This window comes from Quercus suber, unplaced genomic scaffold (genome assembly GCF_002906115.3).
Source record: "Quercus suber isolate HL8 unplaced genomic scaffold, Cork oak 2.0 scaffold_708, whole genome shotgun sequence".
Lineage (NCBI taxonomy): Eukaryota > Viridiplantae > Streptophyta > Magnoliopsida > Fagales > Fagaceae > Quercus > Quercus suber.
In genome coordinates, this window is record NW_027070149.1 from 176,532 (window position 1) to 198,606 (window position 22,075).

At 33.1% G+C, this 22,075-nt stretch overlaps 1 protein-coding gene and 1 pseudogene across 1 annotated transcript; both read left to right on the forward strand.

Moving 5' to 3' along the window:
* Window positions 1-2,269: 2,269 nt before the first annotated feature.
* LOC112022146 (xyloglucan endotransglucosylase/hydrolase protein 22) lies at window positions 2,270-3,938 on the forward strand. The gene is made up of 3 exons (XM_024054721.2): window positions 2,270-2,629; window positions 2,749-2,942; window positions 3,209-3,938. Exons 1-3 carry the CDS (start codon window positions 2,345-2,347, stop codon window positions 3,609-3,611), a joined length of 882 nt encoding a protein of 293 aa, XP_023910489.2. The 5' UTR covers window positions 2,270-2,344; the 3' UTR covers window positions 3,612-3,938.
* Window positions 3,939-14,770: 10,832 nt separating this feature from the next.
* On the forward strand, window positions 14,771-16,205 carry LOC112028391 (probable xyloglucan endotransglucosylase/hydrolase protein 23; annotated as a pseudogene).
* The last annotated feature ends 5,870 nt before the right edge of the window (window positions 16,206-22,075 follow it).

Sequence of the window (22,075 nt, forward strand, 5' to 3'; positions counted from 1 at the left end):
CGCCCCACAAGCACTTATACTTGTAGAGTGACTATTACACCAAAAGTGTGTGGTGATAAAAATAGAATCGGAGAAATTTATAGTATTTCTATAAATAAATTAAAACCCACTTTTTTTCTTTAAATATATAAGCTAAAATAATCAATGAGAAATTGTAAGGAAAGACAGGAATATTCACTAAATAATAAAAATTATATTTTAAGCAAATGACTAGCCATGGAAAATGTTAATTACATTTGGCAAGCATACAAGGTTTCAATACTTATCTAAGGGACTAACACAGTCAACACTCAACATTGAAGAAGACCCAGGTTCAACTCAAAGAAAGAGGAGTTTCTATTATGTTCAACAGTTGTTCGATCTATCAAAAATTGATGAACTAGATTCCTATAAGGTCTTGCAAATGAACTAGTTAAGCCCAGATAACTAAAACACGAGAGAGAGAGAGAGAGAGCTATTTGTGTTTCTATCAATTTCACTATCATACTGATACTGAAGTAGACCTGAAGATGGTATTCTTGGTGAATGGGAATTAACGGTGAAGCCATGCTGCTATTATACACACTTGTTGCTATGAAAAAAAACTTCAAGTGGTTCTTGAAGTTGGTCAAAGGTTTTGTTCATAATCGTAGATGTGTCATCTATGGGACATTCAAATAGTAAAAGAGTTTAGAGTTCTGAACATTTTGCATTACAATCTGCATTTGGGATTTGAACGGCAATCAACTTTTTGAAAATAATCTAACTTGTACCTTATTTTAAATTTTTTTTTTTTTGTTTTTTTTTGTTTTGTGTAACACATTTAACATAAAAATGACCAAAAACCATTTCTTTCGATAAGCACTAAGCAAGTTCCAAACCCACATGTAGCGAGTATAATGTATAAATAGCCAAATACATTATATCCCAAACTTTTTTTTTGGGCAATAATTAATAAAAAGTCACTTGCAAGTAAAGGTGACTACTAATGTTTCTCCTTATTGCCAGTAAAGGTGACTGCTAATATTAATCCTTGCACCCAAATAAATGGCTATCACAATCCCACCGGTGACACTAGAAACGAGCCATAGACACCAAAGCCACTTCCACATCTTTTTATTGATCAAAGCACATGCCAATGGGACGGTTAAATGAAGCATTTGTGATTTGACCCTCTACCTCAAGTAAAATATTCAATAACCATCTTACCAATTTAAATAGAGAGGGCAATCTATGTACGGCATATAATTAATTCCCGTGGTGATGTGATGTTTTCTGTAAAATTACTAATCTCTATACTCTATTTGAAAATGTAAAGTTGCTTATATTATATTAATATTGCTGTAAAATTCATGTATAAGTGGTGTGATTAGTTTATTTCTTCTTTGGATACATAATTGGGTCTAAATTCATTAGTTTAAGCTTTTAAGACAAGTTTTAGGCTAGTTGCAATCTCAGTTTCGTCTTCTATTAATGTAATTGGGGACCTAGCTAGAGATAGAGTCTGCTTAGTGTATCCTTTTTCTTTAAATAAACTTGGTGTTTATCATGGAAAAAAACCATAATCAAAACTAGATTTTGATAAATATAGAGTATACATCATATTAAATAAAAAGCTAACTTACAAATTATACAATTTGAATTTGCATAAATACAATTTTTTAACTTTACTTTTATTCAATTCAATTATCTAATTGTTAACTTTGTTCAATTAAGTCTTTTTGTTAGTCTCCGTCCAAATTGAGTGGTCAAAGAGCCATTAAATGACGTTGTTTTGTATTTAACAAAGTTAAATAATTGATTTGAATAGAAGTAAAGTGGGAGGATTAAAAATTGAATTTTATACTAAATAAAATTTTTATTTTGAAACGCCCCAACCCTCAACCAAAAAGAAAAAAGTAATAAAAAAATAAAAACTTTTTGGCAGTGAGATAATACCATTTGTTTTTTAATGTCTTAGCCGGTGTTGACTGCAGCAGTCGGTGTAAACGCATGCTCATATCTTCTTCTTTTTGACTTTTATTTTTCAACAAGCAACAAGCAAATATCTGCTAGTGATGCAACACCCAACTCGTCTCATTAGTATCAAATTATCGCGTAATGCAAAACCGCGTCCCATCACTCGCTAGGACTAGGAAATTAAGGCGGTTTTGAGTTCAATTTGACAGCCAATATCTTGTAACTCGCCCAACAACTGTCCATAGCTGACTTCACTAATGGACCTTCCTATGCTACTTCCTCTCCTGCTTTGGCCTAACGAAACGTATCACTATAAATACTAATCCAAGTTCTCAACCACACTCATCGATCCCTTCATTTCATAAGCTTCTTACTCATAGTTTCAATTACCCTCTTTCATATTTCCATGGATTCTTTTCCTTCAACATTTCCAGTGATGCTGATGATCATTACTCTCATGCTTGGCACTTTAATATCGCTTGCCTCTGCTAGTAACTTGAACCAAGATTTTGATATCACATGGGGTGATGGCCGTGCTAAGATACTAAACAGTGGCGAGCTTCTTACTCTCTCCCTTGACAAAGCCTCTGGCTCTGGATTCCAATCCAAGAATGAATATTTATTCGGAAAGATTGATATGCAACTCAAGCTTGTCCCTGGAAACTCTGCTGGCACAGTCACTGCCTACTATGTGAGTTCTCCTGCCATATCACTATTTGTCTCAATCTTCTATAATACGATTTTATTTATATATTCCATGCTTAAAGGTATGCTAATATATATATCATCTTTTTATGTGTGAATTTGCAGTTATCCTCAATAGGGTCGACATGGGATGAGATAGACTTTGAGTTCCTGGGCAATTTGAGTGGTGATCCTTACATCATTCACACCAACGTGTTCAGCCAAGGCAAGGGCAACAGAGAGCAGCAATTCTATCTCTGGTTTGACCCAACTGCGGATTTCCACACCTATTCTATCCTTTGGAACCCCCAGCGCATCATGTAAGTGCCTACAAATCCGCCTTTCCAAAATGTTAATATTTAGTACACAATATTTTTCACAATTGAACATGATTTTTTGTGATTGGAGGAATGTCACTTTGACTTAAATATTATTTTTGTCGCGCACCAATCACAACAGTTCATATTAACAGTTGTGAAAAGTACTGTATCCATAGACTCCTTGTTTCAAAATTGTCTTCCATCATTTATTTATTTAATTTTGATAGGTTGTAAAAACTAATGAAATTGTATGTTCTTTGTTTCAGTTTCTCTGTGGATGGCACTCCCATAAGAGAGTTCAAGAACCTTGAGTCAATTGGTGTACCATTCCCAAAGAACCAGGCAATGAGGATCTACTCTAGCCTGTGGAATGCTGATGACTGGGCCACAAGGGGTGGGCTAGTTAAAACAGACTGGACACAAGCTCCTTTCACTGCCTCCTATAGGAACTTCAATGCCAATGCATGTGTTTGGTCCTCTGGAGTATCATCTTGCAGCTCAAGCTCCCCCTCTTCTCCATCCATTAGCAATGCGTGGCTATCACAAGAATTGGACTCAACTAGTCAAGACAGGTTGAAATGGGTGCAGAAGAACTACATGATATACAATTACTGCACAGACTCAAAGAGATTCCCCCAAGGCCTCCCACCAGAATGCACCATGTCCTAAAGAAATGAACATAATATATAGTTTGTAGTCTCGTAGATCAATTCTTTTATTTTTTCGACATTCCCATTTGATTAATTAATTTGTATGCCATTTGTATAATCAAATTCTTTTATTCTTTCTACCAAAAAAAAAAAAAATTTATTCTTTGCCAGTCGTCACTTATTTTATCACAGTATTGTATGTTAATTGACTTTGTTCAAAGCAGCGAACCCTTTCTGATTAAAACATACACTCAGGCACAACCAAAAGGTTAGCCCATTAGCAATTTTAGTATCGAAGTGTAAAATGATTGTTTTTAGGAATACAAATCATCTAAATTTTATGGTCCGTGTGGTTGGGAGGATGGAAGGGAGGATAGAAAAGTGGAAGGATAGAAAATATTTTAATTTCTGAATTTGTGTTTGGTTAAAAGGATTGAAAAGTGGATGAGAGAAAGCTACACATCCAGAAAAAGTCAAAGAAAATAAAAAGAAGAAAAGAAAATAAGCTACATTCAGACAAAAGAAAAGAAGGAAGAAAAAAAAAACCATCAAGTCAGTAACAAAGAAAAAAGAATTAAGGGAAAAAAAAAAGTCAACTCCTGAGTAACAAAGGAAGAAAAAACGAAAGAAAAAAAAAAAAAAATGTCAACACATTAGTGACTTGAATGTTAATTTTAAAGGTATTTTTGGAACCTCATTTCATGAGTTTCTTCTTCTTAGTTTTCTCTACATTTTGGAAAAAACCTTTTGGTGGACCAGGAGAGAAAATATTTGGACCCCACCATTTATTTTCTTTCCTCCCCATCCAACCAAACACATTCTATAAAAGTTTTCATTTCTATTTTCTCTCCAAAGCATTCCATCCTCCCTATTTCATCTCCAAACAAACACACCCTTAGTATTGAAGTCTAAAATGATTACCTTTAAGAATACAAATCATCTACTATTATTTGTATTCCACTTTATATTCTTCCAATCACAACTTCTTATATATTTGTTTAACTTTTTTTTTTTAATAAAATAGCCAAAATTTAAAATGAAAAAAAAAATAAACATATACAAAGTTGTGATTGGTGAAATATAAAGCGAAACACAAAATGTGGTAAAGAGGATTGTATTATGTTTATAGTTCAAAAAATTTTTAAATGATCGATTTTAGTTTTTAACAAACTTAAAGTGATTACTTTAAGTCCTTGTGAAATAAAAGGTCTTAAGGGATGTTTGTTTTTAGTTTGGCCACGTTATTGAAAGAATTAAAAGTTATCACTTTAAATGTTATAGACTAAAATCACCCATTAACTAAATTTTAAGGACCAACAAGGCAACAATACATATTGATTTTTATTTTATAATAACTTTTTTTTAAGTATAAGATTAAAGTAAAGTAGCGTGCATACAGAAAATGATACCTAATCCATTTTCATAACCAGATTGCTCTAAACTCTTGAGTGAAAGAAAACAAAATTGAAAGAAAAACTATTGTTATCATCTCACACATGAGTCATCAAAAATTTAAATTAAAAAAAAAAAAAATTATGGCGAGCGACATATGATAGACAAATGTATTTTCCCTAATTATCTTTTAACAGTTGTTGGTGCCATGCTAGGACTAGGAAGTGCGGTTTTCATTTTGACAGCCAATATATATTGTGCATTTCTTAAACCCAACAACTGTCCACAGTTGACTTGAATAATGGACCTCTAGTTCCTCTATATGGCATTCCCTCCTACACTGTAAATACCAACCCTAGTTCTCGAGAACACCCATCCATTTTATAAGCTTCTTACTCATAATTTCAATTATCCGCTATCAAATTTCCAAGGCTTCTTTCCTTCAACATTTCCGGTGATGCTGTTTATCAGTACTCTCATGCTTGGGACTCTCTGCCTCTGCTAGTAACTTGTACCAATGAAGATTTTGATATTACACGGGTTGATGGCCGTGCTAAGATACCCAACAATGGTGAGCTTCATACTCCCTCCCTTAACAAAGCCTCTGGCTCTGTATTCCATGTAAATGTTTTCTTTATATTGTTAGATTATAAAAAATCATTATATAAATTCTAAGATCTTGAATTATCATAATTTCACAACTATACAAATCAATTATAAAACTTACCTTGATCCATTACTAAACTTTTCTTAACATCAAGTCTTAGTATAAAAGGCACTTAATTCATATAGGATTGGTTTCTCTCTCTTAACCCTCTTTTCTCTTTTACTATTCAATGTATTCGATAGGATAGCTAAATGTCTCTTTTATAGGTAACTAGCCACGAACCCACGCGTTGCGCGTGATGAATTTTTTACGATGGTCTCATTAAATTTATTTTTTACAATTTGTATTAATTTAATAAATAGTAATGTATTTCATAATAAAATTTTTATTTATTATAGGAACAATCATAAATGTAATATAGGAACAATCATAGACATAAATATAAATTTGAACATTCATATTTTTATTCATTATAGGAACAATCATAACTCATAAATATAAATTTTGTTGTACCAAAATGAAAAAAAAAAAAAAAAAAAAATTCTCAAAATTCAAAGGCAAGGTTAACAAAATATTCANCCTCTGGCTCTGTATTCCATGTAAATGTTTTCTTTATATTGTTAGATTATAAAAAATCATTATATAAATTCTAAGATCTTGAATTATCATAATTTCACAACTATACAAATCAATTATAAAACTTACCTTGATCCATTACTAAACTTTTCTTAACATCAAGTCTTAGTATAAAAGGCACTTAATTCATATAGGATTGGTTTCTCTCTCTTAACCCTCTTTTCTCTTTTACTATTCAATGTATTCGATAGGATAGCTAAATGTCTCTTTTATAGGTAACTAGCCACGAACCCACGCGTTGCGCGTGATGAATTTTTTACGATGGTCTCATTAAATTTATTTTTTACAATTTGTATTAATTTAATAAATAGTAATGTATTTCATAATAAAATTTTTATTTATTATAGGAACAATCATAAATGTAATATAGGAACAATCATAGACATAAATATAAATTTGAACATTCATATTTTTATTCATTATAGGAACAATCATAACTCATAAATATAAATTTTGTTGTACCAAAATGAAAAAAAAAAAAAAAAAAAAATTCTCAAAAATTCAAAAGGCAAGTTAACAAAAATATTCATTTTTTAATAAAAGTTATTTAGAACATTTTGTGAATCATTAAAAAGAATATAAAATTTGGAAAATTTTCTTTTATTTTCGAAGAAACTTTCTAAAACTCTATTTTTTCTACCCTACAATCTAAACACAGAAAAATGTAATTAAAAAATTAACAAAACTTAACAATGATTAATTGAACCAATTAGCAAAACAATTTGTTGTTGATGATGTGACAATTAAATCAACAATAAAAATTAAATAAAAAACCATTAGAAGAAAAAAAAATGGTTGAATCAATAAATAAAAAAAATCCACCAAAAAAGAAAAAACAAAATGGGAGAAAGAGAGAGAGTATTGACCTCTTTGTCATGGGTCACTTGGAAGGAATAGGGGAGAGAGGTGGAAATGACGTAAGAAGAAATTTGTATGAAAATTAAGATGGCAGAGGAATGGTGGAAGTAGATGAAAGATTGAACAAAGTGAAACCATAGAATTTAAGAAGATATAAGGGAAACTTTTAAAAATCTAAAGGAAATCAAATGAAAATTAAAAAAAAAAAAATTTATTAGAGGGGATGAAAGATTGAACTAAAAAGACAATGATTGAAGAAGATTAAAAGTTGGAAAAATTAAATAAGAATTGCAAGCCAAAAAAAAAAGATGTAGTGCATAAAGAGCTTTATAAAATTTATTACAAAACTTCCATTAATATATATATATATATATATAGTATAGATATGTATAGACATTGTTTTTTATTTTTGATACTTCATTGATTTCATTATTTAGTTATAAACATCTAGAATGACCCTCTAAATTAAAATAGATGAATATATAAAGGCAAAATTATATGTGAAGTTTGAAACCACTCAAGATGAATCCGTAAAGTCAATAATCTATTTATATTTGTTTGTAAAAAATATATATATATATAAATAAAAAATAAATTATAAATTAAAGTAGATGAATATGTAAAGACAAAATTATATGTAATGTTAAAACTGTCCAAGATGAATGTATAAAGTCAATAATCTATTTATATTTTTTTGTAAAAAAAATATAGGAAAAATAATAAGAAAAATAATAATTATGTAGCCAATGACATGGCGATGAGGTGGCACAACAGGAGCTTAACTACAATAAATACTACGCTTCAACTTTTAGATATATATAGATATAAATTTAGATTATTAGTAATTTTGCCACCACACGATATGTGACATATATATAGTTTCATGTTAATTGTATTAGTGAAATGAATATGCATAAACTATGTTATACATTTGTTGAAATCACCAAACAGATTTCAATAATAATCATGAAAACTTAATTACTTATTTATGGGTGAAACATTACAAATCTAAACAATATAAGAATTAAAAACTATTCGGTGATCTTGTTAAATTTCCCAAATCATATGGAGTACTCATATTATATGAATTAATCTCCTCATAACTGGTGGTAGCTGCTTTTAGACACAAATTTTCCAGTTACTTCTCTCCAATTCAATCCAACATGTGATCTTCCTTCGCCTATTGGCAAAATTTAAATTGTTTTTTGCTGCATATGATCATTGAGAGATTTATCAAGATAAGATTGTTGTTTGTTTAAGCTCTGAAACCAACATAAATTAGATAGCTAGATGCTTTAACCTGTAATAGAATAATAATAATTCAACAATTGAACCATCTAACAAAACAATAATGGCAATAATTAAGTAATCAACAAATAACGTGATAGCAATGTCACTGAGGTAAACAAAAGAGAACATGTTACAATGTTATATTTCTATAGGAGGATGTAACAATGAAAGTTATAATTAAAAAAAAAAATTAACAAACCATTAAGCTAAATACAAAACACAAATAACTTTTTTTTTTCTTTTTTTCAATGGAGAATATGTAATAATGTTAGTTCATGCATTAGACTAAATGTGATAATGATTCATCAAGTCTATTTATAAATCTCACATTTTGATCATGAGTCCATAAAAGAGGTTATTTTTAGCAAGTGGCTCGTCAAGCAAAATTATTTTTTTTGTCTTATTGGAATTAAAAAAGCATGCAGCTAAAAACATAACAATCATTTTCAGATTGAATATGATAGGATGATGAGAAATTGTCTAAAACTAACAAACCTTTGTATGAAAATCCAATGCTCTTAGTCTTAAATGGTTTATATATCTGTGTCAAGTTTGTGTATGATATGTTGCTGTATAATGTCAAAGAAGATAGGAAAAAAAGACAGTGAGACCTGTACCTTGAGGAGTATTTGAATAGATTATAGTGCCCTAAACTTCGCAGATAAGAACTACAAATTCTGAAAGAAGCAAGAACCTGGTCACCTCTCTTGGTTGCATTCCAAAAAAATTCTACATGCTTTCCAATTTAACTTATGAGGAATATGAGAGATGTTGATATGAAGGCACTGTGCACATCTAGCCTGTTCCAAATACTTGAGGGTGTAAGCGTACCAAACTCTCCTGAACAACCAATAATGGTCCTACATGTGTAGAGAATTAGCGGGAACTTACTTGTGTGACCCCGAAGCTCCACAAAAAGCATTGGTATTCCCCTTTTAAATAAGTGTAGAGGGAGGCCAAGAGAGCTAATTTAGGTGGGTTTTGTGTTGTGCCTGGGCGTGAGAACTCAAATTTAATTGAGAAGTGGAAAGGGTGAGGGAGTAAAAGTATCTAAAACGCTTTGAGTGGAGTGTTGGTGACGGTTGTAATCTGCAACGCCAAATTTTATTTTTATTTTTTTTCCAATTAATTTGAAATGCCATCCTTTTGGGATGAAAATCTAAAACGCCAAATTTTTAATCAATTTGAAGAAAGATGAGCTGGAGAAAAGAAAGAGAATAGAATAACATTCACTTATGTTTCAATAAAATGACACGTGTTACCCTTTTTTGTGCATCAATTAGTTCTAAGGATTCAACTTTTATAATAGATTATAGATTATATTTTTTCAAAATATTTTTTTAAAGATTTTATGCAACGATTACGGGGGCTTCAAATGCAAGTGATTGTTTTTTTTTTTTTTTTTAAATAATAATAATAATACATTTATTCTGTAAAGTCAATAATCTATTAATTTTTTTGGGTAAAAAAAAAAGGAATAAAAAATAAATTATAAATTAAAGTAAATGAATATGTAAAGACAAAATTATATGTAATGCTAAAACTGCCCAAGATGAATATGTAAAGTCAATAACCCATTTATATTTTTTTGTTAAAAAATAAGATTAAAAAATAAATAAGAAAAATAATAATTTCGTGACCAATGATGTGGCAATGAGGTGGCGCAACAGGAGCTTAGTAGCAATAAATGCTACCCTTCAGCTTTTAGTAATATATAGAAAAGATTACCAAATTCCTTGTATCTATAACCTCCACTTACCTATCAAAGTTGAAGTTATTTAGGAAACTTACTTCTTCATTAACCAATGTTTTAAAGACATGTAACTTCTTATTAAACCATAACATATATGAAGTTATCAAATGAATATTTAATTGGAAAGATTGATATACAACTCAAGCTTGTCCCTAGAAATTTTGTTAGTATAGTCACTACCTACTATGTAAGTTCCTTGTGGTGTGTTTGGCTGGCATGGATTTTGATTTGAATTTGAATTTGGATTTGAGGGGGCCCAAATTAAAATCCTTTATTCGGCTAAGTTAAAAGAAATGGATTTGGATTTGGCCCAAATCCATCTTGGATTTCAAGAGTCCAAATCCATGGATTTGAAATCTTCTCCTCGCCCTTACATTAGCTCTCTCTTCTCAATTCTTCATCGTCTCTAGAAACTCAATCACACTCTCTCTTTCTCGCCCAAGCTATTCTTCTTTCTCTCTTTCTCGCAGCAAGGTTTGTCTCTCTCAACTCTGTCACGCTCTCACTTCCTCGCCCAATCTTATAATAAACCAGAAGCTAGCTATTTTGACCTACTTGCATGCTTAGCAACAATTGATGGAACTGAAAGATATAAGGCTGAAGACTACATCTCTATCTCTTTGCGATCTGTCAAACACAGTGAAATTCGGATTTTTTTTAAATAAATTTTTTCGTAATTATTTTCTTTAGGCATGCATATATGATTGGATGTGTATTTCATCGATTTCTAGAGTGATAATATATTTGCTATAGCACCTTCATCACCTACTCAGTAATTAACAATATTAAATGATAGCTAATTTCTAAATTAAGAGCAACTTTAGTTTTTAATTTGTATGTGGGTTTTGTTTGATTTGTTTTTGCGTTTTATTTCATAGTATTTTCAATAATTTATTTTGGGTTTGGCTTTATTTTCTATTTTGGGTTTGTAATGTAAATTATGTGTTTGATTAAATGCTTCTATGAACGGTAGATATACATAAATAGAGCATGTGAATTGTTATATGACTATACTGCAATACATATTATATTATCCAAATAAATCAGTGATCAGCTTGAAATAATTTTCACCGAGGACAGAATCATAACGTGATTAGTAAAGGTAGATATACATAAATAGAGCATGTGAATTGTTATATGACTATACTGCAATACATATTATATTATCCAAATAAATCAGTGATCAGCTTGAAATAATTTTCACCGAGGACAGAATCATAACGTGATTAGTAAAGTGGTTCTTGTTATAATTATTTCTGAATAGAATTGCCATTGTTTCTTTTGGATTAGTTGTCCGGTATTTTCAGTGAGGCTGTTCAACTAAGAATTTTTCTTTAATTATTTGAGAACCAAAAATCTTGGAATCATTTCAATTGAGGACGGAATCATGGTTTAACTAAAATAAAATTTCTTTTGTTTCTTGTGAGATATAAGCTTTTGGTTCATTTTTTTTTTTTCAAGATTCATTGTGTTTGTGAGACAAAAGCTTTTGGTTCATGTTTTTTCAAGACTTATTGTATGTGTGTGCAAACAGTTCTTGTCGGCTATTTGTTCAATTGTTTCAATGAAGTTGTTCAACTAAGTGTTGGGGAGATAAACACCTTGGGAAGCTTTCTTGAATAATTAATATAATATATTGAGACACACTTTAACCCAAAAGGCCTAAGCCTCAATGGATATGTGGTCAATTATGTTATATTAACTACTCAATTATGGTATTGGCGATATTTATTTCCAATGGTCATTAAATTGGATTGAAGATGACCATATACAAGTCAGTGTTTTCATGAGTTATTCATTCACTTGTATGTCAGATCAGAGCCAGAACTTATGTGAGCTTTCTCTTATGGTGTTTAAGGGGGTGTTTGGTATTATTGTTTAAACAATAGTGTTCAATGTTTAAACAACATTATACGTATTTCCATATACTTTTTCACCCACACATTTATCCACAAAATAACAAAATCTCTTACCAAACGAACCTTAAGGTTTTCATGTCAACTCAATTTATGACTCTTGTTTAGCATGCATGTCCTTTTGTCTTTTCTACTCCTATTTGTTTGCTGTCTTAGTTAATTGGATTATCAATATTGCCTCATTTATTTAAAATTAAAATATAGAATGATTAAGAAAAATAATAATTAAAAATATATTTTATTAATCTTAAATCCAAATCCAAATCCAAATTTAGGTATCCAAACAAAGTAATTTCAAATGATGAATTTCAAAAACAAAGAATTTTAAAATCAAAGGATTTCAAATCAAGACACTTTAAATTAATGGATTTCAAATCCAAATTCAAATCCAAATGTTGTCATCCAAACACAACCTTGCTGTTTTTCATTATTTGCATAAATCTTCAATCAATGAGGATCAACTCTAGCCTGTGGAATGCTAATGACTGAGCCACAAGGGGTGGGCTAGAGGTTGAAATGGGTTCAGAACTCAGAAGAACTACTTGAAAAAAATACAAATACTGCAGACTCAAAGAGATTCCTCCCCAGGGCTTCCCTCTAGAATGCACCATGCCCTAGAGAAAAAGCATAGCTTTTACTTTAGTTTTAGTTCAATTGTTTTCTTTTTATTTTTTGGACATTCCCAATTCATTAAGTAATTATATCACCCTACGCCATTTATACAATCAAATTCTTTTATTCTTTGACATCTACTTTCACATCCCAATATTGCCTATAAAACAAGTATATTTAAACATCTATATAGCCACAATTATCTAACGAATCATATATCATATTTTTTATTGCAAAAGATATTAAAGCATTCACATCAGATCATCTAAAATACATCTACAGTACAAATTTTACACATTTTGAGCAAAAAAACACCCACATCAGTGGGTGTAAAATTGTGCAAAATATATACCGACTGTGCAAATGAGCAGTAACCCGTGTATATATACACGGTTACTGTTCTCGTGTAAACGATTTTTTTAATTTATTTTCTCTCTCCTCTCTCAAACTACCTCTCTTCCCCAACCATTACAACAACCCAGCGCGCCAGATTAACTACCCAACCACCAAACACCGCAATCTAGCACAGAATATTAACCAAAATCAACTGAAAATTAACCCAAAATCAACCCAAAAATCAACTGAAAATTAACCCAAACACATCCACACAGACAAATTAACACAGAGATACACTTGTTCAAAAAAAAAAAAAAAACACACAAACAAACCCAAACGGACAAACAACAAAGAGAGATCGATGCTTATCGAAACTGTGGATCGAAGCTATGGGTCTCGCTTGATCGGAGCTCGTGGGTATGGGTCTTGCCTGATCCGAGCCTGATCAGAGCTGTGGATCAGAGCGTGGTCGGACCGGTGGTTCGGAGAGCGTGGTCAGAGCGATGGTTTGGAGCTGTGGATCGGAGCTCGTGAGAGCTGTGGATCGGAGCGGTGGTTCGGAGTTGTGGATCGGAGCGGCGGTATAGACCGAGAGGGAGAGTTGATTCAGAAATACCAGAGATGGGTTATGGGTAGAGATGGGTACAGAGAGAGAGAGCAAAATCAGAAAAAATGGGCTGAGAGAGAGAGAGAGAGCGCACGCGTATAATAAGAGGTTAGTTGAGAAAATAATAAAAAAAATTGAGAAAATTGATTATTTAAATTAAAGAGGTGATAAAATAAATGAGCCAAAAAAAAAAACTTTTGGCTTGAATTTATTAATTATAATGAAACTAAAGTATCTCCTTGTCACGTCAAATAGTCTCGTGTGTGAAAATCTCAAAATTCAGAAAACTCACTCTCTCTCTATTTTCTCTCTCCACATGACACTCTGTGTCCAAATTTGGCATTTTATCTGCCAACTTTTTCTCACATTTTCTATCTTCTAAATCGATTTTAATTCAACCAAATTTGGTCAATCTTCTCCCTCCACTCAACTCAAGTAGGAAGAACGGTCAGGTTTGGGCTGAGCAAGGGAGAGGGAAAATCAACACCAACTTTGGAAAACTGAATACAAAATTTGGTGTCAAGACTCCTCTCTCTCCCTCTAATTCAGAAATTTGAGTGCAAAATTACTATAGAATTTGGCAATTTAAATGCCAAATTTGTTATCCCTCCTCAATTCCCTCAATAATGACCTGCACTATTTTTACTAACATTCACCCAAAAGACTAGCTAACCCAACTATTTTGTTTCACAATATCAATGCAAAACCGCGCCCCATTAATTTAAAAAAAATAATTTAGAGACACTAAAATTAATAAAAAATTTCATACCTATTTGAGATGACAAGTTATTAATGGTGAATAATTATAAAGTAGTGTTAAAAACGAGACTATATGAGAATCAATAATAATCTATCAATTCAGCAAGTATATATAAAATTTATTGTATCGGTAACCTTTCAAGTTTAAAAATAAAATTTGGATAGCTAAAGCTAGGAAGCATGATCCTAATAGCCAAAAATATATTTTCCTTAGTTATCATTGTACATACCTGTTAAACCCAACAAATGTCAGTACAGCTGACTTGATTAGTAGACCTTCCTATGGAACTTTAACCTACGTTACAGTATTACACTATAAATAGTTAGATACCAATTAACCAAAGCATACCCATCCCTTCATTTCATAAGCTTTTTACTCCTAATTTCAATTATACACTACTATCAAATTTCCATGGCTTCTTTTCCTTCAACTTTTCCGGTGATGCTGACGATCAGTACGCTCTTGGTTGGCTCTTTTATATTGCCCACATTTGCTAGTAACTTCTACCAAGATTTTAATCTTACATGGGGAGATGGCCGTGCAAAGATACTGAACAATGGTACACTTCTTACTCTCTCACTTGACAAAGCCTCTGGCTCTGGGTTCGAATCCAAGAATCAATATTTATTCGCAAAGATTGATATGCAACTCAAGCTTGTCCCTGGAAACTCTGCAGGCACAGTCACCCCCTACTATGTAAGCTCTCTTGCTGTTTTTCGTTATTTGCATAAATCATATATTATACCTAGATATGTCCCATGTTCCCATGCTTCAAGGTATACTTAACATATGTTATCCTTTTATACTTTGCAGTTATCCTCAAAAAGAGTCAAAATGGGATGAGATAGACTTTGAGTTCCTCGGCAATTTGAGTGGTGATCCTTATATCATTCACACCAATGTGTACACCCAAGGCAAGGGCGACAAAGAGCAGCAATTCTATCCCTGGTTTGACCGAACTGCAGATTTCCACAACTATTCTATCCTTTGGAACCCTGAGCGCATTATGTGAGTATCTAGGGACAATTTAACTGAAATTCATTTCACAGATAAATTGCAGTACAACAGGAAAGATGAGCGAAGGAAAAAGACAATTAAAGACATTCCTGCCTGAGCAGCAACTGAATACAAGGAGGGTCCATCCCTTTCCAAATCTGAGTTACCCCGCTAGCTCTAGCAAGTTGGGCAAGCTCATGAGCTGCCCTGTTGGACTCCCTTTTTAAGTGCTGAACTGTGATCGAAAGAACATTATTTCATCTTAATAGTTCTTTTATATATTATGCACCAATCATAACAAATTCATGAAAAAAATATTTTGTATTCAAAGGCTTGTTGCTTCAAAACTACGAAGTGTTAGTGTTTTGTTTCCTTTTTTTCTAGCTAATCAAATTTTATGTTTACTGTTTCAGTTTCTATGTGGATGGCAGTCCCATGAGAGATTTCGAGAACCGGGAGTCAATTGGTGTAACATTCCCAACCAGCCAATGAGGATCTACTCCACCCTCTGGGATGCTGAAGACTGGGCCACAAGGGGTGGGCAAGTCAAGACAAATTGGACACTAGCTCCTTTCACTGCCTCCTATAGGAACTTCAATGCCAAGGCATATGTCTGGTCCTCTGGTGCATCATCTTGCAGTTCAAACTCCTCCACTAGCAATGCATGGCTCACGGAAAAGTTGGACTCACATGGTCTGGAGAGATTGAAATGGGTTCAGAAGAACTACATGATATACAATTACTGCACAGACAAAAAAAAAGATTCCCCGAAGGCTTCCCTCCAGAATGCACCATGTCTTTAGAGAAAAAGAACATAGCTTGTACATGGAAATATTTTGGCATTAATTAATTAAGGTCTTGTTAATAGGTGCTTTTAATGTATTTTTTAATGAACCATTTTAGTAAAATTTTCATACAATTTTCGTGAGAAACATTAAAAACTATAAATAAATAATAAAAAAAGTCAATTACTTTTTTATTTTTTACAAAATGTTTTTTAAAATATTTTTTTAACTAATTTCCTTAAGAGACACCTGTAAGAGCAATATTTGAGTCCCAAGCCCAAATGGTTTTGAATTGAGGCTCAAAGAGCCTAATACAATAAATTTGTAAAAAATGAACTAGAAACTAAGATTTAATGAAGCAGACAACGCTCACTTTGGACTAAAGATGGTAAGAAAGCAAGGAAGAACAATGGAAAAACAAGTGTTGGGCAAAGAAGTTCTTTCTCGGCAATGTCCGAAAAGAGTAGTTCTTGAATCTCTATTTCTCTTAAACTGGGTTACAATTATAATTCTCAATGCTACAGTGTTTTTCCACAGATTCCCCGATCTCCCACTGTAATGGGATTTTTCTCCTTTATATTACCCTCCTTTATTCTATCTCCACCCTTCACATGTAGATCAAATGGCAGACTCTTATCCTTGTCCCATCAGCACCTTCTTAAAGCTTTTAGTGGCAGTTGTAAGGCTAAACATCATTGTTCAGGTATTATTTCACATTAATACGACCAGAGAGTTAGCTACAAAACATTTAATGCGATGGTAGCAGCTTTCCCTTAGATATTTCTTACCTTCCCCTTTGTCTTATTCCTTCCTGATGTTTGTCCTTTCCATTAGAACTGCCCAGAATGTTGCCGTTGACGGCACGTCAACCCTTCTGACCTCTGCTCTGTTAAGCCGAGGATGCATTTGTCCTCGAACCACCTTCCGGAACCCTTATGACCAACCACCTTCCTCCATTCACTACCTCTTTATCAATGTTCCCTTATCCTCGGACTACTAAATGTCCTCGGACAGGGCCTAAGGCCCAATATGCATTTCTGGGCCCATCCTTCCTACAACATCCATTAACTTTTTCCATTAATTAATATACCTATATAATCAAATTCTTTTATTCTTTGGCATCTACATTTATCTTCATATCAAAGTATTTTCTATTAAACATGAATATTTAAATTTGTTCAAAGCATCAAATGAGATTAGCATTTGAATCCATTTTGAATTTATTGATTGTAATGAAGCTGCACGAGTATGCATGCTTGCCACATGGCCCACATTAGAGTCTCGCGAGTATTTCCATAGTGGTAATTGTTGGTTCACTTGGTGTTCTATTCAACAAGCTTGATATGCCCTTAAAAAATAATAATAATAAAATAAAATAAGAGGTGCTGAAACTTTTCTTGTCGAATCTTTGTATTTTGTATTTTATTTATGAATGAAAAGATTGTATTACATCAAATGAATAGAGTATTCTTGTCGAAATTGTTATGGTATTCTAAATATATATGTTACTTGTAGATTTTATGTAAATATTTGTGTAAGTCGTCATGCTAGTTGAGAGGAATCTGACATTATTCTTCGCAACCTAAAAACACCTAAATACCCAACAGTTTAGACCCGATAAACATTAATAGGCCCGACCCATCAATAATCAAGTAAGGGTCACGAGATTAACAACATACTTTAGTCTGACCTATTTTTGGTCCATACATATGTTAATTGTTAAACCATATCCAGTAGGTCAAAATCAAACATGTACATCTGACCCGTTTTCCAAGTTTAAGGCTAACATGCATGAAAAGTAAATATTATGTCATAATTCAAAAGTTTGTGGAGTTCTTACAAAACCTCCGCTTGGCTATTTTAGGTAAATTTCTTTTATATTTTTTTTAAAGTTTTTTTTTTTTTTTTTTTTTCCATGAAGCAGCTGTCCTATGAATCAAAGAATGTAAAGCACCATAATAACAAACCACTGTTCACTTACTATTCTTAAGAAGTGAGCTCGTCCGACCTAGCAAGGTCATCCATGCATGGACGACTCCCATCACAAGGTTTGTCTACATGAGTTTGTGAACCAAACCACATGTGAGATCCTGATGCATCATTGTAACCTCCTATTAAACACTTAACCTCCAATGGTAGTTACGAAAGAGAGGGTAGTGTCTAATTCTATAGCGGTTATAAGGGAGTGTAAAGCTTCTAACCTCCACAAATATGGGGGAAGTTACAACACAAGTAACTGCTTCCATAGCCTATATAAACACTCAGACAAAAACTTAGATACAGTACCTTAGGTACAGTATATAGTCTTTACTTAAAATTTTGACACTTGTCCAATTTAACATCCCAAACTAACATGTTAAAACTAAAACTTTCATTTTTTTTTCTTTTCCTCTTCCTTCTTCCCTTTTTTCCTATACTGCCAGACCCACGGCGTTGCCTCATTTTCTACTGGGTTTCAAACCAAAAAAAAGACCATTTTCCTCATTTCTCAGTAACCAAACAGAAAAAATCAAAAAACAAAAAAGCCAGATCTACCAGGTTTCAAACAAAAAGAGACCCATTCAGCTATACCCGAAACTTCCACACTTAACATCAATAAAGCTAAAACAGATACACATACATACACACACACACCGAGAGAAAGAAAGAATCATAGATCAGAAAAAGAAGCAAAGAGATAACACATACACACACACNGGGCTTTATTCCACTGACTCCAAACACTCCAAACCATATAAGCAAACAACTCCAAGGACACACCTTTCTTAACCATCCATGACAGCAGCTCCTTTACACCCGAGAACCCAATTTCATACCTGAAACCCCATGTTTCCTGATCAGCCCACACCACATCCAACTCTGGACATGACCATAAAGCATGCTCTGTTTCTTCCACATCCAATTTACACCTTTCACAAATTGGGTCTGCAACTATCTTCCTATGCATCAAAGCTTGTTTGGTTGGCAATGCATTTCAACAAGCTCACCAAATAACATTTTTTACCTTCAATGGAACTTGCAGCTGCCGTATCACTTTCCAAACCTTATCACAAATTGGTGGAGCTTGTGGATGAGGCTGCAACTCTGATTCCTCTTTAAGGAATCTATAACCAAACCTGCACATATAGTGACTAGAGGTAGAAAAAGGCTAATAAAGTGTGTCCTTTGCTACACTTCGGCTAAGGGGAATTTTCTTAATCAAATCCGCATCCTTTACCACAAATAGACCGTCCACCAACTCCTTATTCCATCTTCTTATGACCGGATCAATAAGTGTATCAATAGTGTGATTCTCAAAACTCTCTAATGGGCAATTTGGCTACAATGGAGGGTGTTTTCTTCGCAGCCAACGTTGCTGCCAAATGTTAATTTTTTTCTCCACTTCCAATCCTCCATATTGCCCCCCTTTGAATGATGTCTCTCCCTCTAAGGATACTCTTCCATGCATAAGACCCCATCCTTGAATCAGCAACCTCCATAAGTGATGAATTTGGGGGAAAAAAAAAAAGCGTGCTTTAAATACTTTATAGAAGAGTGAGGATGTATTATGTAATAGTCACCATGCTTACTTTGCTAGGAGAGAATCATTGAACATGGCAAGATCTCGAAAACTCATACCTCCAATAGTCTTGGATTTTGTCATCTCCTCCCATTTAACCCAATTGATTTTTCTATGGTCACCCATTTGCCCCCACCAAAACTTCTTAATTAGGGCCTCAATTTCATTGCACAAACCCACGGGTAATTTGAAACATCTCATATTGTAAGTTGGGATAGCTTGTATAACTGTCTTCAAGAGCACTTTCCTTCCGACTTGGGAAAGTAATTTGACTTCCCACCCTTAAAGTTTCCGCCATACCTTCTCCTTTATGTAGTTGAAGCTTTCTTTTTTCCTTTGCTAACTAAAGAGGGCAGCCCAAGATACTTCTCATATTGCATGATTTCTGGAACACCAAAGGTCACCTTAATTCCATGCTTCACTTCCTCCAGTATAGACTTGATAATGCATCAATCGGTAATTTTTATTACTGGTGATGGGGAAAAACAAGTGTGGCTCGTCCTTGGGTAGTTGTCAACAGAGTGTAAGCTCGTCCATGAGCAGCTGTCCTAAGAATGTAAAGCACCATAATAACAAAACCTACTGTTCACTTACTATTCTTAAGAGGAGCTCGTCCGAACCTAGCAAGGTCATCCATGCATGGACGACTCCCATCACAAGGTTTGTCTACATGAGTTTGTGAACCAAACCACATGGTGAGATCCTGATGCATCATTGTAACCTCCTATTAAACACTTAACCTCCAATGGTAGTTACGAAAGAAGAGGGTAAGTGTCTTAACTTCTATAGCGGTTATAAGGAGTGTAAAGCTTCTAACCTCCACAAATATGGGGGAAGTTACAACACAAGTAACTGCTTCCATAGCGCTATATAAACACTCAGACAAAACTTAGATACAGTACCTTAGGTACAGTATATTAGGTTCTTTACTTAAAATTTTGACACTTGTCCAATTTAACATCCCAAACTAACAGTGTTAAAACTAAAAATTCTTTCATTTTTTTTCTTTTTTCCTCTTCCTTCTTCCCTTTTTTCCTATACTGCCAGAACCCACGGCGTTGCCTCATTTTCTACTGGGTTTCAAACCAAAAAAGACCATTTTCCCTCATTTTCTCAGTAACCAAACAGAAAAAAATCAAAAAACAAAAGCCAGATCTACCAGGTTTCAAACAAAAAAAGAGACCCATTTCAGCTATACCCGAAACTTCCACACTTAACATCAATAAAGCTAAAACAGATACACATACATACACACACACACCGAGAGAAAGAAAGAATCATAGATCAGAAAAGAAGCAAAGAGATACACATACACACACACACACCGAGAGAGAGAGAGAGAGAGAGAGAGAGAGAGAGAGAGAGAGAGAGAGAGAATCATGGATCAGAAAAGAGAAAGTAAACAAATACCCATACATACACACACCGAGAGAGAGGTATGAGATATTCTTTTTTTTTTCTTTTTTTCTTTTTTGGGTTTTGGGTTTGGAAGAGAAAGGTCATGAGTGGTTTGGAAGAGAAAGGTTTTGGGTTTGGAAGGGAAGCTATTTGCAGGTACAAGAAAACGAAGGAAGAAGGAAATATGGGTTTTGGGTTTGGAAGAGAAAGGTGTGGTTTGGAAGAGAGGTTTGCAGGTACGGGTAAAAAGAAGGAAGAAGGAAGAAGGAAATTAAAAATAAAAAATAAAAAGATATTTTTAGTTTTAACACTGTTTACTTAAATCGTTAAATTGGATAGATTTCAAATTTTTAAATAAGGAACCTAATGTACTGTACCTAAGTTTTGCCCTAAACACTCATTCCTAACAAATAAAGGCAAGTTTTTCCTTTACACAATTCCCAAAAAATTGGAATATTTCAATTTTTGAAGAGAGAAACTAACTTTATCATCAGAGGATTTTTGGCCGGACAACCCCAGTCTCCTTTGATTCTTTGTTTTCTTTTTTCAAGCCCTCAATCATCAATCAAGTCCGAAGCATCCAGTCTACTGATTTTCCAAGCATCATCAACTAGAGCTTATATAAAGAGAAAATAACAATCCACTTGGTGGTCAAGGTTAGATAAAAGAAGAATGGTGTTCATGATTTGTCCAATTTGTTACTATAGTAATTAATTGTAACGTAATTAATTGGACTAATATTTCCTCCTTTAAATCCAAATGTTAGTTGTTTCCTTTACTTTCTATATATATGGGCCGGCTCTGAGGTACCACTTATACCAAAATATTTTAAAAGGTGATAAGACCCCCAAAATTTTATTAAAATGTCTTAAAATTGTAAAATGATAATTTTTTTTTGAAGAAAAAATATAGTTTGTGTAGGAACATGTTCCTTAATTTTGTGATTTAGGACACTAAGCAAGACATGCGACACAATTA

Bases quoted from the DNA above. Each gene is read 5' to 3' on its own strand.
- LOC112022146 (XM_024054721.2), top strand. From the start codon at position 2,345: ATGGATTCTTTTCCTTCAACATTTCCAGTGATGCTGATGATCATTACT. The intron at 2,630-2,748 runs GTGAGTTCTCCT...GTGAATTTGCAG, and splicing joins GCACAGTCACTGCCTACTAT to TTATCCTCAATAGGGTCGAC. The intron at 2,943-3,208 runs GTAAGTGCCTAC...TCTTTGTTTCAG, and splicing joins TGGAACCCCCAGCGCATCAT to TTTCTCTGTGGATGGCACTC.